Below are 18,375 nucleotides of genomic sequence, written 5' to 3' on the forward strand. Positions count from 1 at the left end.
ATGAAATAAAATAATAAATGAAAATATAGATTTCAAATAGTGATAAATACAATAAAGTGTTGCACTTTCTATTAGCACTAGTTTCTTTTTTCTCTGTAAGAAAACAGTTTCACCACAACTTAGTTTTAACAAATAAGCTCTATAACACTTTTTACAACATCAAATTGTCTTTTTCTGCTAAATCAAATACCAGTCAATTAGTGTTCACAGACATCTAATCAGTATGAACAAAGAATGAAAAAAATTGCACTGTTTTTTGCAAGTTTGCAATTCACAGTATAAGATAATGTTCTAATGATGCCATTATACCCCCTAAAAAAGGTTCTTCATTATCTTGTTTTCCCTTTGCATAGTAGTTTCAAAAACACATGCCCAACCTACAACAATAATAAACGCTTGAGAAGTGCACTGGTCTCTGCGACTTTGTTTATTACTGTATCATTGTCCAAAGACATGAGAATTTCTTTCTCAGTGCACATGAGCATGAAGGCCTCAAGTTTCTTCTGGGTCAAAGTGCTCCTTAGTCTGTTTTTTATGAACTTCATGATAGAAAAACTTTGTTCACAGGATACCTGTGTGATGGACAGTGTTAATAACAACTTGTAGGCCAGTCCAATCACATGGTAGGCATCAGTTAGCAGATTATACTGAGACAGGATGAGATGAACACAAATGACACAGTTTTTACAGGAAGAACAAAGTTTGCTCTCTAGTTCAGCATCCTGCTGTGCCATTGAAGGATCCTGCTCGCTTCCTTGTGACATTGCACCAGCTGTCCTGACAGTATAACCCTCCAGAGGGGACATCTTTAGTCTGTCCCACTGACATGCAAGGTTGTAGAGTTCACTACATAATGTGCCAACTGTATCTCTTTTGTCAAATTTAAGCAGACATTTGCTTATTTCTTCCAGAGCTGAGCCAGGGAGTCTATTTTCCCTCATGTGAGCAAAGTTCTGAGGGTCTAGCCAGACAAAATCTGAGCAAAGTTTTGCATTGGCAGAAAACCTTCTATGGATACTGTCTGTCACTGTGTCCACAATGACATTGTGAACTTTAACCTTGAAGTTCATATCAGCTGATCCTAGATGCTCATCTTCTGTGAGCTCTCCTTGCATTCTTTTCTTTTTTCTGAACCTTTTCTCAGGAAAGGCAGTCTGCACTACCATCTCACACTCTTCCTCTTCTTGCAACTTCCTATTTGCCCACTTCACAAACTCATCAGCTGCACACTTAACTCCTTCAAAGTCCCTAGCACACTCCCTGAGACCCTCCTCTGTCCCTTCAACCAGACGTTGAGCTGTAATAATATCCATTCCTTTTGTCTGCAAGTACTTTGAAAGAGGAGATGTTTGCTCAAAAATGCGAAGGAAAGTTTGAGCTGTGAGCACCGTCTCATACCTCAAAAGGCCTTCAATGAATCCTTTTGCCTTGGCCCTCACAGTTGGCTGTTGTGTTCTGTCATCTACAATGGTGTGTAATGTCATAAGAACTTCATGAAACAAGCCCCCCTGAGGGTTCCTAAAGCACCCAAACACTTTACTTAGTGCCTGATCCTTAGCCCACCACCTGATTGGCCCTATTGGGCACAGTCGTCTGTGATGCTTGTCCTGACTCATCTCTTCCCACCTCTGCATGCGCTTGTATGACTCTCTTAGAAAAACTGCTATATCATTAAGCAGTGAAAACAGGGCTGCACTTTCAACAACACTGCCTGTTGTGTCTGCCAGTACAAGATTCAAAAGATGTGCATAACACCATATATGAATCTGATTGGGGACTGCTCAGAGAGCAGTGCAGAAAACCCCCGATACTGTCCCTGCATATTGGCTGCACCATCTGTGGAGTTGCCCACACATGTGCCTATATCAATATTCAGTTCCAGTAAAACCTTTTTCAGGAGCTCTGCAAAATGCTGCCCTGTAGATGACTCACAGTCTACCATAGCAATCAGTCTTTCATGAATGACATCGGTTGCATATCTTATGATGATGGAGCACTGGTCTTTGCTGCTGACATCTTGTGTGGTGTCAATTTGGACTGAAAACATTCCCGCTTGTCTTACTTCTTCCGCTATGATTGCTTTTATCAGTTGGCTGATGACATCCACAACTTTGTCTAATGTGTCTTTTGACAGCAGTGTAACTAGAGACCCTCTGCCTTTGGCACCAGTTTCATGCTGTTTCTTGCTGTTGTCTATGCAAGTGTTTACATGTTGTTGTAAGCAAATGTCATATTTACTCAAAAGTAGAATTAATTCTAAGACATTGCCATGATTAACAGTGATGTTTTCTAGGCTGTAACCTGCCTCCTCTTTATCTCCCCTGCTTCTGTAACCATAGTAGACTCAGCACTCCATTTCACACTTTTTCCAGTTTCCCTAGACTCGCCTGCACCTCACACAATTAAACTAATCATCTGTAAAGCTTTAGCACATTTGATATGGAAAACACATAGTTTGTAACCAATTAAAATATTTTCTATGGCAAAATATGCAGGCTTATTTCATTTTACTTTCATCCTAATAGCTATCTGTTGTGGGCTTACTAATAAAAATACAACAGGTCACAGCGATTATTTGGACATTAAAATTATTATAATGAAACTGATGTTTGCTTGTTTGCACATGAGTTGGCTCACCTTCTATCCCAACAGGAGCAATACCCTCACTGCTGGCTCCTGGCTCTTCTTCTGACACTAAATCACATTGTGTGAAAATGGTCACAATTCAGCATTCATTTTACTTTTTTACACGCTTTCTGATCAATGCTGACTCATCTAGCATTTTAGGACACTTTCACATAGAGCTGTTATTTTTTTTAATTGCCCCGCGGGGAAAACGTTTTTCTGATTCTGATTCTGATCTTGACTTGCCTTACCCGTTATATCTTCATTTGAAGTTAAAGACTGCGAGCTTGTTTGAGAAAAAAAGGTGCTCATTTTTGCACATTTAGCTGCATCTGTTTCCAGCGCTTTCCTCTTTTTAATTCTTGCCTTCTACCTTCTCTTTCTACTTTCCATCTTTCCATAAACTGCGTGTCACGTGGTGCGCACATGCGCATACAGGGAAAAAAAATAACGAGCGGCAGCCTGCAGGTAGAGCCAGCCAGAGACAACCGGGAGGAGCGTATGAGATCAGCCCGGCGGCCTCATTGCCATGATTGAACACCGGCACCAAAAAATAAAAATAAAATTATGAAAAACAAAAACGAGAGCACCGGCCCATGCGGCCCAAACATCGCGCGGCCCACCGGGAATTCTCCAGACCCTCCCGATTAGCCACTCCGGGCCTAGGGCCTAAAATACCCAGTTTAAGAAAACCACTAGATTAAACAGATAAATACTACACCACCTCCATTTTCTTTTTAATAAAAACAAACAGGAAAATAAAAGCCTAAAGTTTTGTGCTACTCAGCTACAGCATGGTCACAGACTAATCACTTTTGACAAGTCAGTGAAAGGTGCAGGACTTTGGAATAAGCCTCCTGTCAACTTGAAATCTCTCTCCAGTTTTTACTCTTTTTTTATTTTTTATTTTACATCAGATGCAATCTATGTGTGTCTACATTCAAGTGCCCTGCATGTGTGCTCTTCTCCTCTCCTGGGTTTCGCCTGTGGTCGTCGCTTCCTGGGAGGACCTCTCTACACCATCGCCTGATTCGGCAGCCTGCTGCCTGAGGGTCCGGTTCGTGTGGGTCTGGACGTCCTGTGGTTCCTGCCGTGGTTGCTGGAGTTCTATGGTTCGCCTGGAGCCTGGTCTGGTCCCTGCTCATCTGCTTCCTTCCTGAGGGTTGTGTTAAGTGGAATTACCCTTTCAAGTTCGGGAGTTACATTGAATATTCTCTGGTGTGGGGGTTTGCTTTTCTCACTCCTGAGGCCTTTTCCTGGGAACTAACCTTTGCTTCCTCGACTGAGTCCTAAGAGCCTCTGGGATTGTTCAACGACCCGTGGTTTCCGCCAGGACCCCGTGCCCTTGCACAGGGGGGTTATGTAACGTCCAGCAATGGTCAATTTTTAGGTACAGTTTGACCGTTCAACATCTGGTCAAAAAGGAGACACAAGACTGCATGTGTTCCCTTTAAATCAGCCTGCCTTCATCCCATCAGCTGGAGCTCAGAGCCTGCAGCTCTGAACACAGATAACTAATTGTCAACAATAATGTTCTCTTCTCAAGGTCCATCCTTATCGCCCTACAGGATTCTTCATGCCGGATTAGTTGCTAAATCAAAGAATGATTTCCTAAATCAGATATGAACTTCTACAACTTATAAGCTAGATAATCATTAAATAAACGTTTGTTTATTGCTACTTATAATATTTATAATATAATGAAATGTTTCATTAATCTGTGCTCAATGATTGAAGTTTGAAATGAATGTTATGTTATGATTACAGTGATATATGTTTCGGCATGTTTATGTGACGAGGTCATAACCATTTGCACTCACACAAGGACAAAGTAAGGTTAAGTTAAGCTCATGACACGTAAATAGTCCTTTACCCAGATCAGAGCATCCGGTATCAAAGAAGGCGTGTTTCTGAGATTCTTGGACATATTCCTCAAACTTGTCAACCTCTGGTTGGCTACACAAATCATAACATGAGAACATTAAAACCAGATCACTCTGGTGATTCATTAGTTCAGTTCAGCTCAGCTGTTTAGTTCTAGAGAAAGCTTCAGATCGGCCATCTGAAGCAAAACCCTCTTTAACCATCAAAGCTTTTGACACGTCGTCAAAACCTTTTTGCACCTGCAAAGCTGATACAGCAAATAGTTCCTGCAGAACAAGCTGATATTGTTTAGACTCCCCAAGAGTCCCAGACGCGCGGTTCCATCCATCTGTCGTGACCCGAGACATCTCTGGACTGAAGAGTCGGTGCCACTGTATCCTACAGCCCTTCGGTGCCAGAGGCCATCTGACCTCTCTGACCTTCGGATCCACCAAGAGGGTCTCCAAAACGGGTGAAGTAGACACACAGATAGCGTCTGATGTGCTTTTGATATTAATCAACTTCATAGCTTAACACAAACCACATTCTTTTACATCCAGAACTCAGCTCTCTGAAGTGTAAATGCTTAGTTAACTTGTCATGTTTTAATTGTTGGTAAAATAAATTCTTACTTTTATAAACCTGACTGTTTTCTGAATAAAAACAAAGTGTGTACAATCCCTTAATAAACAAAGAACACTAGAATCTTCTGATAAACACAGTAAAGTCCAAGCAGGGTTGATATTCTATATTTAGAGTGTCACAGCTTGTTGGTCGTAAGTAGAGGTAATGTGTATACTGAGCTCTTAAAGCACTCAATTTACCAAACCCTACAAACCCAACCCCACACTCAACCAGGAGCCAGTGAAGTTGGGCCAATACAAGTGTGATATGCTCCCTCTTCCCTCCAGACGAGAATCTCGCCACAGAATTCTCAACAAGTTGAAGGCAGGCAATAGCACCTGAGCTCACACCAGCATACACAGCATTAAAGTAGTCAAGCTGCGACAATACAAATGCATGTCATGTTTTAATGGAGGTAGGACCCAAATGTGGGATTCCAGGAAGCAGAAAGAGGAAAAACTTGTTTGTTAAAACTCATGGCTGGAACAGGCAGGTAAAGGTACAGAATCCAAGAGAGGTAAGGAAATCACAGGAACAAAATCACATTAAACCAACAGTGAACCGAACAGCGTTTAAATGGTTCTGAAGTGAAACAAGGGAACAGGTGTAACTAATACTGAGGAGGGAGGACAAAACAGGCAGGTTGGCTAAACAAGGGTAGGGTGACCATATGTCCTGTTGTCCCCAGACATTTCCACTTTTCACTCTCTGGCCTGGGGGGTGGGGGTGGGAGGGGGGCTTCTTGTATTGATGAAAAAGTCTGGTTTTTCATCCAAGAGCAGGGATCAAAATATGGGGGAGCTGGATATCCTGCAAATCCGGGGAGAGACGGAAAAAGGTTTCTACCTATATTGCATCATTTATGTAGACTCTCAGGGTTCTTTTGAGCGGAGAGCACAGAGAGCGGCAGAGCTCTGATCGTTGGCGCGCTCCAGGCAGCTGCGTCCAGCGCACGGTACATCCTCAAAGTGTTGAAAAGTAAAATGTAGGCAGATTTAGTGGCTTTCAAATGGTTTTGTTACCTTTTGCAAGTTTAGAGATGAGACAGCAAGTCTGATAATTTTGTTTTTCATCTGATAACATTAGAACATGTCACTGTATAACTAATACAGGGTAGGAATTACACAAAAGCTTCTGGGGAGCCAGTTATAGGGGTGGGGGGTGTTCTGGTTTGCCTTGGCCCCCAAAATGCCTTGAAACAGCCCTGCGTGTGTGACTGAGTTTTGAAGGTGATCTGAATTGTAATAAATGTATAAATATTACATGTGTATAACTTATTGTTTTATACAGGTAAAATGGAGTCTGTGACAACTTTTTTTCATTGATCCTATCGTCTAATGTTTGCATCTGAAACAAGCATCCTTTATAATCTGTGCACAGGAAGTTTTACCGATGCTGTAGTTAAACAAAATATATATCTAATTAATATAATGTCGTTGCAGCACTAAAGCAGCAGAAAAATGAGATTTTGCAATAAATATAATAAATATTCAATTCAATTCTTTATTCAGGACAATGCACATTAATAAACAATCAAATAAATATGCAAAATATTTACATATGAATTGTTTTAGTCCTTTAATTGGCAGAATCTGATATTAATTTTAGCTCTTACACCTGGGAAAAAAAAAGGTCCCAACATGGTTTGTGTGACGTCATAGGCACAGATCCCCTGTCCTGTTTTTTGGAAATGAAAATATGGTCACCCTAAACGAGGGTAAACAGAACCTGATAAACATTAACTGAAGACCAGAAAATAAGGATCAACTAATCCGACACAACAGAATAACATGGGGAGCCAAGGGCAGCAAAATACGGTAAAACTAAAAACTGGAAGGCTAGGAAATACAACACTGGGATGAATAACAGAAGCCACAGAAACAGAATAACCTAAATCCAGAAAGCAGAAGGAACAGAAGATAAAATGAAATGCTGGGAGTAAAAACACAAGGCTAATAAGGTAAACCAAGACCTGATAGGATCAACAGGGAAGGTAAGAAAATAGCGACAGGAACTAAACACAAGTATATGATAAGCTGGAAGAATACTAGCAGAAACCTGACAGGAAAATACTGCTAAAAAATGACCTTTAGATATACCTTCTGTAAGGTCCTGCAGTTCTGCAAAGCACTTTCACACACATGCTGGTGAAACCCACTGCTGCACCGAGACAGACTCTGCTAAACACTGATTCCAGTCCCTTCAATCACCAGGTAAGGCAGGTTAAGTATTTTGACCAAAGGACATGACTGCAGGTAGGGTTCAAACCAGCAACCCTGTACTTGCACTTCAGTTCTGCCATAGTTGCAGTAAAATTTTAGACAGAAGGGAAACCTCAGATCTCTAATAAACTTTGTAATTTATTGTGTACAGGGGACGAATCACTAATGTGAGTTTAACACAATTAGGGATTTAGTATATTGGAAATATCTCTTCCAGTAATATGGAATTTATAGCTATGGGTTTTTAGAGCTGACATGAAATTATTTTCTTTAAGGGGCAATTTAAAATGGCATTTAGTAGAATGCAATGAGTTTCCACTTGGTACATCCTTTATTGAATATCTCACGTAATTTTTAGTCCATAACTAGCGTACAGTATTTTTAGGTTTTAGTCTCCCCTACATCACGAGTCATGATTCATTCCTACATATACACCATTTTTGAAGCATTTTGCTAAACAAGCTCTGCCCCCCAGTTTCTCATGTCTAAAGTATTGTTAAAAATTCAGACACTTGCTCACTTAAAATATGGTTTAATTTCAAGGACAGATATTTGTACTAGGTTGGCACTGAGTTTTCAGAGTACACTTGACTCAACTTCTTGCTTTCTTTGGTGGCTTTGGGAAGATTTTTTCCTGCTGCCCATAATCAGGAGTGGATGGAGTATCAGGAACATGCTCCTTCAGGTAGTGGATGCTCTGGTAGTAGTCATTGCCCTTCTCATGGTTCTTGCTGAAGGTGGTGTAGGTGCCAGTAGGGTACAAGCCATACAGGAGCCTGTAGTCAAAGTATGGAGAGGCTGGGTAGAGATAAGGGCTACCCCAGAAGACTCCACCATAAGGCATAGGGTAACCAGGAAGTCCTTGTCCAGGCCCCATGCTGGCAACCGGGTAGCCAAATTTTTCTGTTTCATGCTGGTAGTTCCCAAGTTCAGCTTCCTTCATAACATTTGAAGTCTCCCCAGACTGGAGGACTGGTCCTGATGGTGCAGAGTTTTGTGGGCGCAGCATGCTGGAGTCAGGAGTCTTGGTGTTGGCCAAGCCTTCCTCAGAGAAGATATTAGGAGCAACGGTCCACTTGGTTTCTGGAGACAATAGATCAATTATACCATTTGTTCAACAGCATTTGGAATCTATACTTCATACCTGGTAGACTGGACCCAGGACCTCCAGCTTCATATCCTGCTGGAAGAGTTCCAGCTGGGTATGCTGCTTGAAAAGATACAAAAGCACCAGGAGGGAATCCCTCTTGAGTAGAAGTACTGTACAAGGGTGCATAGCGACCAGGGGCTGATCCCTGTTGAGGACCAAAGTCATCTCCTTGGTGACTACTGCTCTGGCCATGGGATTTGGAGCCTAAAGTAAAACCAAGTTAGTAACCAGAGTTACCCAAAAGTTGTTTGGCAAGAGTAAACAGATCATTACCTTTAGATGGAAATCCATGTGTATGCAGAATCAGCAAAGCACAGAGGGAAAACCTGAAGGAAAGGATGATAAAATCATGAGCAAGTATTTTACAACAGATTCATTGAGACAAGCATCACTGTAACATACCCCAGGAAGGCCTGAACAGTCACCATACTGAAAGTCAGCTGTGTAGAAAGAGAGCATGGGAAGGGTTTATATATGCTGCCAGAGACCAGCCCTGACCAATCAGAGCCTAATGAGTAAACAACACTCAGCTGGAGAGTTCATTAATCATTCAGATTATCTAGTTAAAAACATGTCAGAAATAAAAATCATTATATTTGATTGCTGGTGTTTATCAGAATTAAATTGTATTTCTTTTTCTTCTTTATTTTGGTTTATAGCATTAACATAAAATTTTTCTTTTCAAACAAAACAACAATATTAACAACTTGAATTTAAACCAAAACAGGAATAGGCAGAAGCAATGCTTATTTTAGCCTACCCTATTTTCCACCTAAGGTACATAACCAATATACATTTCTTCTATTTTTCCCAATATAAATAACCACAATGAAAATTCATTAATGTCTATACATACTTTTCATACCCTGTAAATATGTGAAACTTTACACCTGCTTTAAACTTTAGTAAAGAAGTACATTTCTTCAAATCATCATCTAACTCATTCCACAATTTCACACCAACAATGGAAACACAGCTTGATTTCACATTAGTTCTGGCTTTTACACATTCAAACATAAATACACCTCTGAGATTATAATGATCATCTCTTGGTTTGAAATAAACTTTTATGCAATTTGGGATATTATTATTAACTACTTTATGAAGAATCTCTAAAACTTTTATTTTAATAATATCTCCTAATTTTAGCGTTTTAGTTTGACTAAATAGATTATGGATTTGTTCGAGGTATCCCAATTTATTAACTATTCTAATCACCTTTTTTTGTGATTTAAATACAGTCTCAACACACGTTTTACCTGCATTTCCCCAAACCTCTGCACAGTAAGGCAAATAAGGCATAACTAAAGAGCAATAAATCAAAAACAAGGCTTTTTTATTTAGTACATCACTAGTTTTATAAAGTATAGCAATAGCCGTTTGATATATTCAATATGTGGTTTCCAACTGAGTTTACTATAATAGAACTCTGAGAGCAGAGCAGCTCAGTGTCAGTAAATTATTTCTAAAATACATTTAATTGCTGCCAAAACTAACATTTTCACCAACCGATGTAAAATTTCACCTTTTGGAGCGAAATTATCAACTAAACTGTCAAAAGATGCAGTGAGAGGTTTTACTTTGTTTCTCTTTTAGACACAAGTTAAATAAAGTCCCCTAAAGAGGACCCTAAACCCTACTAACCCTAAACAACACTCAGCTGGAGAGTTCGCAGATCATTCAGAGAAATGTCTATTTAGTTCAAATCATGCCAGATGTTAAATATTTATCATTTGTAGTTAGTTGCTGATGTTGATCCATGTCTATAATAGAACTCTGAGAGCAGAGCAGCTCAGCATCAGTAAATTAGTCCAGAAATGAATTTCATTGTTGCCAAAACTGAGACATTGATTCTGAGCATTAGAAATGTCAGTTTTTAAAGTGAAGTACAACCAGAAGTTTCAAGTGTTGCAGTGAGACACCTGTCTCAATTCTTTCTCTCTATTGCAGGACATTTTAAACACACGTTACGGTAAATAAAACAACCGTCCCATTGTAAATGGTGAGTAAGAAAAGATGGAAATACACCTGGAATGTGTGAAAGTTGCTGCATTCAAAATGAGGCGTGTGAACAATCCACGTTCAAACTAAAATACCCAGTTTAAGAAAACCACCAGATTAAACAGATTAATACTACACCACCTCCATTTTCTTTTTTATAAAAACAAAGAGGAAAATAAAAGCCTAAAGTTTTGTCCTACTCAGCTACAGCATGGTCACAGACTAATCACTTTTGACTACTCTGTCAGTGAAAGGTGCAGGGCTTTGGAATAAGCCTCCCATCAACTTGAAATATCTCTCCAGTTTTTACTCTTTTTTTATTTTTTGTGTTTTCCTGTGTCCTGTCTGGCTGTTAAACAAACAGAATTGATGTCTGAATGCTGGTGACAAGCCTTACAGATTCACTCTCAGGTGGAGCATCAAAGCTTCTGCTTTAATGTCACGCCTGATATTTAAAACTTTATTGTTATTGTTTTTTGAAAGCTTGTGAAATACGAAATCAACATTGTTTTACTGAACAATCACACACTGTAAATCACAGTGCATTTAGTGCCAACCACAGCCTTAAGACATGTGTTGAAAATGCCCAACTCCATACTTATGAGAGCACCATGTGAGCATCTGTGTGCATTCATGCACTTGTATATGTAAGGTTTCTCCAGAGGAGGGTCCGATAGAGAGTGTGAGGGGCCACATATCTGTCCCCCAAAGATGTGTAGGAGATGAAAGTGTCATGTGCCGGGGTGAGTACTCCTCTCATTTTCCCATCTCTGAGCTGTTGTGTTTCAGGAGAGGGAGGCTCCAGCTGCAGCGCATTGGCAATCAGCGGGCCCAGCTATATAAGGAGGAGGAGAACACATCACTTCGCTGGATGATTAACTACAACTTATTAGTTTCCAGCCCTTTGTGACTTTAGGTTGATTACTTGGATTTTTTGAGTACCTTTTGGAATTTTTACCTTTACCTACCTGTCTCCCAGGTTTGGATTGCCTTGGATTTATTCTGTGACTCCTCTGGATTACATTTGGACTTCAGTAACTCCTTTGGATTATCCCTCTGGTTTCCTGTGACTCCACTGAGAGAACTTCTTGGATTTCCGTGCCGCCCCTGGATTACTCACCTGTGCCCATAGGACCTCCGGATGCAGCCCCCACTGTTCTCCTCCCCTCCTCGTCAGCCCACTCTCCTCTTGCTCCCTCTCCTGGACGCCCTCCTCGTGGACTCACCAGGGCACCCAACCTACCCACCCTCCTAGTTAGACTTACCTCCCTGGTCTCACCTGTTTCTCTGCTCTCCCCTCCTCAGACGCTGTGCTCCCGTTTTCAGCCTCCACTGATCTTTACCGGTGCACCTTCAGTTCCCGTTTTAAAATAAACATTATTTTTTACCTGAGATCTCTGTGAGAGAGTGATTCTGTATGTCTTGGGTTAAACTCGGTCCCCAGACCATGTCAGAAAGGAGCTCCAAGTCCCAGAGATACAGGAGCTGCCCCAGAGCACAGGGACCCCAGGGAGACTGTAACCAGAAAAGCCCCCCCCCCCCCCCCCCCCCCCCGAGACACAGAAGGTTGTCCCGGGGGGTCACAGCCAGCAGTTGGCAGAGTCCCGAGAGGTATCGGGCAAGACCATAGGCCCGCCTGCAGCCTCCCACCCTCATGCCGACCGAGCCTGGAACCCAGCGACCCGGGACCCAGGGACGACCAGCCCCACCGGGGACCCAACAGAGGCCAGGGACTCAGATCCCACCAGGCAGCCACTGGGATCGATCAGGCAGACTCCAAAAATCTTAAACCCCCTGACCCGGGAGCCACGAACACTCAGACAGACCAAGGCACCACACTCCTCAACAAATGTGGCAGGGGGAGGGTAGGCGAAGATGTATAGTAGCACAAGAAGTCCCAGGAGAGGGGAGGAGTCAAAGGCCCCACCTGACATACACAGTCACACACTCCCTCCCTCATGCTCACACATACAACCCAAGACTTACAAAATGAACTCTAGACACCCACTCACGCTCCCCATACACACCCTATTCACTCTGGTCCCGGTACTGCTGCACAAAGGGTACATCCATCACCGGTTCCCAGAGTTTGCCCCTTTCTGCTGGGGTGATGATGAGCAGGCAACAAAAACAAAAAATAAGTCCATGTTGTTTACATTTTGGGGACAGCAGTAGCTCTGGAGGTAGAGTGGGTTGTCCAGTATCTGGAAGGTTCAGGTTTGATCCTGGCTCGGAACAGAGAATGCTGCTGTTGTGTCCTTGGGCAAGACACTTAACCCGTCAGAGGGACCGGTGGCACCAGTGAAGAAGAAGAAGAAGAAGAAAATATCATTTCTATAGCACCTCTCAAGATAAAAATCACGAGGCGCTCAGTGCTCAGAAGGCTATTTACACATTGACTCACATTCATTCATACTACACCTCACCCACATTACCATCACCAACCTGATCTGATTCAGGGTTTCAAAACAAAAACAAACAAAAAGCAAAAATCAGTTCAGTGATGGTGATATTAGGCTTTAGTTCTGCAAACTTCAAAGTTTTTCACACATCCACATTAGATTTATATTATAATTAATCTACTTAACCTTCAACAATGTAAACCCAATCTGATGTGGGATTTCAAAATAACACAAAAATAAAAGCCTAAATGATGTAGGATCGGTCTCGGAGCTTAGTCTGCATTACCACCAGTAAGTGAGGCTCACCGTTGGTGAAAATTGGACTCTAAGGCTGCCTTTTATCACCAATTTCTTTCCTAATGTTTGACAGGATTTCTAGTTTTTAATAAGTTGCTTTAGACAAGACAAGACAGCTTTATTTATATAGCACATTTCCTACACAAAGCAACTCAATGTGCTTTACAGCAGTAAGAACAGACAAAACAAACACAAACATGAACATAAATCACTGAAGATTAACACTAGAAAACTAACATAATATCAATAAAACATTGAGAAGATAACTAAATGTGGCCAGCCAAAAATGACTAAGTCAGTGAAAACATTTATTAAGCTTAAGGTGAAAGGAGCCTAAAGCTAATGCAGTAAAAGCTGGCAATACTACAGAAACACATTGTTGAAAACTAACAGAATTTAAATTTTTTAAGTAGGTAAGAGGGCACACATGGAGTTACAACAAACTACAAAAAATTAAGGTTGCAAGGAGGAATTACTAAAACTTGGAATATTGAGGCAGACAAAAACTAAAGTTGTGAAACTAGTACAATGAACAACTCAGTACTTTCAGTAGAAAAAAGGCTAACCAGGAAATACAGAATTTAAGATGACTATAACTAAGGCAGTAAAAACTGGTACAATGAACTACAAAATGCATTGATGACTTAAAGACCCAAATTAATTCTGACAATGATTGAATGACATTTTTAAAAATACAGCGAAGTTAAAGATTTGGGCAAAGATGATCACGTATCCAAACGTGGAGCAGAAAGCAACGGTACTGAAGCCCATTCCTGCCACTTCAATAAAAAAAATTATAAATCTCATAAATATGACTTAGCTAAGTCATTATTATAAAAATATATTTTTTCATCAGTGTTCTTTTGGATAAAGAATTGATCTTGTGGAACACCGCAGTGACATCTGGTGGTCAAAAATTTAATTTCAAAATGCTGAATTCAGTAAAGTCAAGTTAAACTCCCATTAGTCATCATCACACAGTGATAAAATTACCTTTCTGTATTTGACCCATCACTGTGAGGAGCAGTGAGCTGAAGCAGTGAGCTGAAGCAATGGCTGCGTTCAGGAACTATTTGGTGGTTTAATTCCCCAATCCAACCCCTTAATGCTGAGTATGAAGCAGGGAGGCATTGGGTTGCAGTTTTAAAGTCTTTGGTATGACTCAAACTGGAATGTTTTCATGGATTATTTAATAATTATTCTGCTTATGTGAATTTATCTTGTATAGTAAACCTTTATTCTAACTCAAATGTGTATTTAAATATTATAGCCTAGTTTATTCTAGGATTTCCAAAGTATTTTTGATTGTAAATATGCACATACCATCCACAGATTTGTGACTTGATTTAGCTCTGGGGTGAGTTTTTCTGTCACTGAAGTAGACATCAGGATGTTTAATTTGTAGATGTCTCCACATTGTTGTATTGTTGTTGCAAAAGGCTAGATGTTGCATGCAATGCACACATTTTCTCAAGGAGCTCAAAGGGGTCCCTGATAGTTGACCTGAGACACTTTCTACTTACTTCTATTTCTAACTTTCTACAAAAACATTCATTACACTCAGACAAGAAAAAATACTTCAAGATAAGCTTAATAGGTTTCATGCATATTAGCTGATCAGCCACCAATCAGGCACATGGTTTCCTTAACCCTCTCAGGCTCAAAATACATTTTGATAAAAGGACAAACAACTAAGTCCTTCAGGGGTACTTCTGAGTTAAAAAATGCTCATGAAATACGTATGTGGAGTAACCAGGTAGTTAGGTTTTAACTGTTGCAAATCTGCAATGCCTACCTCCAGAGGGTTAAAAACTTTAAATTAATAAAAATAATGAAGTGTATTCAATGCACTGAAGCAGGATCAGTTGGAAGTTTGCTTTGTAAAGCACCTTGAGAAGGATTTTTGTGCATTGGCACAGTGTGCCATCATTTGTTTCTATAGCACCTTCCACTATCTTTGCAGAAGCCCAAGGTGATGTATACAATCACAGTAAAACAGCAGACAATGCGTCAATAAAAATATCGTAAAACAGATTAAAAAAGCAGTAAATCCATCCATCCATCCATCCTTCCATCCATCCGTCCGTCCGTCCATCCATCCATTTTCATCCACTTATCCGGAGTCGGGTCGCAGGGGCAGTAGCCTAAGGCGAGAGGCCCAGACTTCCCTCTCCCCAGCCACTTGGGCCAGCTCCTCTGGCGGAATCCCAAGACATTCCCTGGTCAGCCGAGAAACATAGTCCCTCCAGAGTGTCCTGGGTCTTTCTTTGGGTCTCCTCCCGGTTGGACGTGCCCAGAAAACCTCACCAGGGGGGCGTCCAGGAGGCATCCTGACCAGATGCCCGTGCCACCTCAACTGGCTCTTCTCAATGTGGAGGAGCAGCGGGTCTACTCCGAGCCCCTCCCGGATGACCGAGCTTCTCCCCCTATCTCTAAGGGAGAGCCCAGCCACTCTGTGCAGAAAACTCATTTCAGCCATTTGTACCCGCAATCTCATTCTTTTGGTCACTACCCAAAGCTCACGACCATAGGTGAGGGTGGGAACGTAGATTGACCGATAAATTGAGAGCTTCGCCTTCTGACTCAGCTCTCTCTTCACCATGACAGACCGGTACAACGCCCGCATCACTATGCAGCACCAATCCGCCTATCGATTTCACGCTCCAGTTTTCCCTCACTCGTGAACAAGACCCAGAGATACTTAAACTCCTCCACTTGGGGCAGGACCTCATCTCTGACCCGGAGAAGGCATTCTACCCTTTTCCGAATCAAGACCATTCAATCAAGACTATTCTCTGGTACGATCTGTGTTTCATTCCTGCCTGACATGTTCTGCTGCAGTAAAGCACCTGTGCTCTGGTGACTTCGCCTCACTGCCGCAGACGCACACCCCACTATATATTATTTGCAGTCGGTATCCTATTGAATTCTATTAAACTGCTTAATGGGTTAAGGTTAGGGCATTTTGGGGGCCCAAGGCAAAATTAACTCATTGTTTTTACAGGATAAGAGCTGTATTATATTTAACCAGATCTTATAATTTTTGTTAATTTGCTTTCAAAAACAGTGAGTTTGTGTGCACCCTATAATCCAATCTGTGAACTATTCTGGTTTGTCTTTTTTGAAATAAATATAATGGTCTTTATAGTATTACCCCAACCCTTCATACCATAAGTCAGATAAGGTAATATTAAATATAATCATAATTAGTAATATTATCATTTAGTTATGCTTTAAGGTTAAGGAGGAAGTGAGTGTGAGGTTTTGCACAATATTCTGTTTTTTTTAGCTGTACCTGTTCCACCATCACACAACTGATTCCATTCTGCTTGATGTCAACAAGATCGCCTTTAAAAGCTTCACTTTATTGCAGCTGTTCACTTTCAAGGGGAACAATATTTAAAGCCAAAAAGAGATGTTTACAGTTTAACTCCTCAGTTAAAATGCATAAAAGTTAACAAACATGAACACACCATTAACCAGCAAGTGATTTAAAATGCAGTCATGCTTATCAATGTAGTAAAAATGTTTCATTACCTAAAAAAATTTCATTCAAACTTAGATCCTTTACATCTATCAGTTGTCACACTTTAGACAGAGAAATGAAGCATTAGAGAATAAAATTGTACCAGCATGCATGTTTTTGGTAAGTTGTGTAATTCTGGTGCTACTCAAGCTTAGCTTAGAAACTTAGACAGACCATAGCAGAAGCCATCTCTAGCCATGCTCCACAGAAACTTCAACTGTTCAACCACTGGTGTTGCTTCCAAGTCGGTAACAAGATGGTGCCTGTGCTTGGTTTAGCCGCGATCACCGGCCACTTTTTCAAACTTTTCTCTACTTACCTCCTCCTTTCTACCTTACTTCTGTCTGTGATCTTCTTTGGTAGTGTCCCGGCTACCATCTCCTGTGATCGCCAGACATTTTTGTCCTTCCTTTTGTCTGCAATCGCCCAAGACGTGCCAAGGAATTATTTGCCTATTTGTTAACACGAGCAGCTGACTCGCCCAGAGCCAAACGCTGATTCCTACCCGAACGCCTCCAGCGATGTTTATCCAATCCCAGGAAAACGTCAAAAGAAAAGGGGTAAGCGTGCAGGAATCGAGGTGAAAATAAGACTTCTCTTAAAGCATGGTTTATCTAGTAAACATCAGCGTGATCTTTTAGCTTCTTGCCCTTTGTTTGGCAACCTGAGCGCCACTTCCACATTCCCACCAGGCCGCGATGTGGCGTGGCTTCTCTTTCCAAGTTTTTTAAGGTTTGTTTATCCTCATTCTTCAGTGGTTTTTCCTCCTGTTCCCTCCAAAAGTGGCTTTTATAAACGCCGTGGATTGAATCCTGCTAACTTACGTCCGCCAACTCCAGCAGTTTCTGATTTCTCCACCTCACTCAGCATGGCTCTATTAGATACCTGCTCCATTAACAATAAGTCCTTCCTGCTCAATGATCTAATTCCTTCAGGACTTTAGTGACTTTTTATCCTCCACTGTGAAGTTGTCCAGACTGGTAATTGTTGATGATTTCAACATCCACGTTGATGATGCCTCAGACCACTTTGTCATGAGCTTCCCCAGCCTCATGGACTCCTTTAGCTTTACTGAGCATGTTTCTGACCCCCCCCCCCCCCACACACACACACACACACACACACACCAGGGGGCGCTGTCTTGACCTTGTTTTTACCCTGGGTTTAAATGCTGACAGTGTTTGTTGCGAGGACATTTACATATTTTTTTCAGATCACCATCGAATTTTCTGTAACCTGTCAGTTCCTGCATTTTCACCTCCTGCTTGCTGCTTGGTTAGTTCTTGTTTTCTTCATGAGAGCACAGCTAGCAAATTTTCTGCTGCTTACGGAATGCAGAATATCAGCAGGGAGATGGATTGAGACAGAATGTCATGCATCTGTGACAGTGTGTCCTGTCACTGTGACCTGATTAATGATGCGCCCTGGTTAGTTGTACAGGGAAGATGTCTGTTTGGCTGACTGGTTAGTGCATGTGACTTTCAACTGGGAGTTTGGGGATCAAAACCTGATTGGACCATTTTTTTTACATCCGCCACAGATCTCTCTGAAGAATTCACAACATTGACGGCTTCAGCAATGCTGTGCCACTCCGTGGATTTTCTCTTATTTGTTTTGCAAAAGCACTTCCTTTTATTTCTCCACCTCACCCACAGGTACCTTAAT

General features: G+C 41.3%; 1 protein-coding gene across 1 annotated transcript; it reads right to left on the reverse strand.

The window, feature by feature from the left end:
* Nucleotides 1-7,850: 7,850 nt before the first annotated feature.
* Nucleotides 7,851-8,948, reverse strand: LOC107382064 (uncharacterized). The gene is made up of 4 exons (XM_015954052.3): nucleotides 8,887-8,948; nucleotides 8,758-8,810; nucleotides 8,479-8,688; nucleotides 7,851-8,417 (listed from the first exon to the last, which is right to left on the reverse strand). The coding sequence occupies exons 1-4, from the start codon at nucleotides 8,910-8,912 to the stop codon at nucleotides 7,927-7,929; spliced, it is 780 nt and encodes a 259-aa protein (XP_015809538.3). The 5' UTR covers nucleotides 8,913-8,948; the 3' UTR covers nucleotides 7,851-7,926.
* Nucleotides 8,949-18,375: the final 9,427 nt, after the last annotated feature.

Source organism: Nothobranchius furzeri, chromosome 1, assembly GCF_043380555.1.
Source record: "Nothobranchius furzeri strain GRZ-AD chromosome 1, NfurGRZ-RIMD1, whole genome shotgun sequence".
NCBI classification, from domain to species: Eukaryota; Metazoa; Chordata; class Actinopteri; order Cyprinodontiformes; family Nothobranchiidae; genus Nothobranchius; species Nothobranchius furzeri.

What these genes read in the sequence shown, in the direction of transcription:
- LOC107382064 (XM_015954052.3), bottom strand. Translation starts at nt 8,912, where the DNA reads ATGGTGACTGTTCAGGCCTTCCTGGG. An exon ending in ACATGGATTTCCATCTAAAG is followed by an intron (nt 8,689 to 8,757) that starts GTAATGATCTGT and finishes GTTTTACTTTAG; the next exon opens with GCTCCAAATCCCATGGCCAG. An exon ending in TCCTGGGTCCAGTCTACCAG is followed by an intron (nt 8,418 to 8,478) that starts GTATGAAGTATA and finishes TATTGTCTCCAG; the next exon opens with AAACCAAGTGGACCGTTGCT.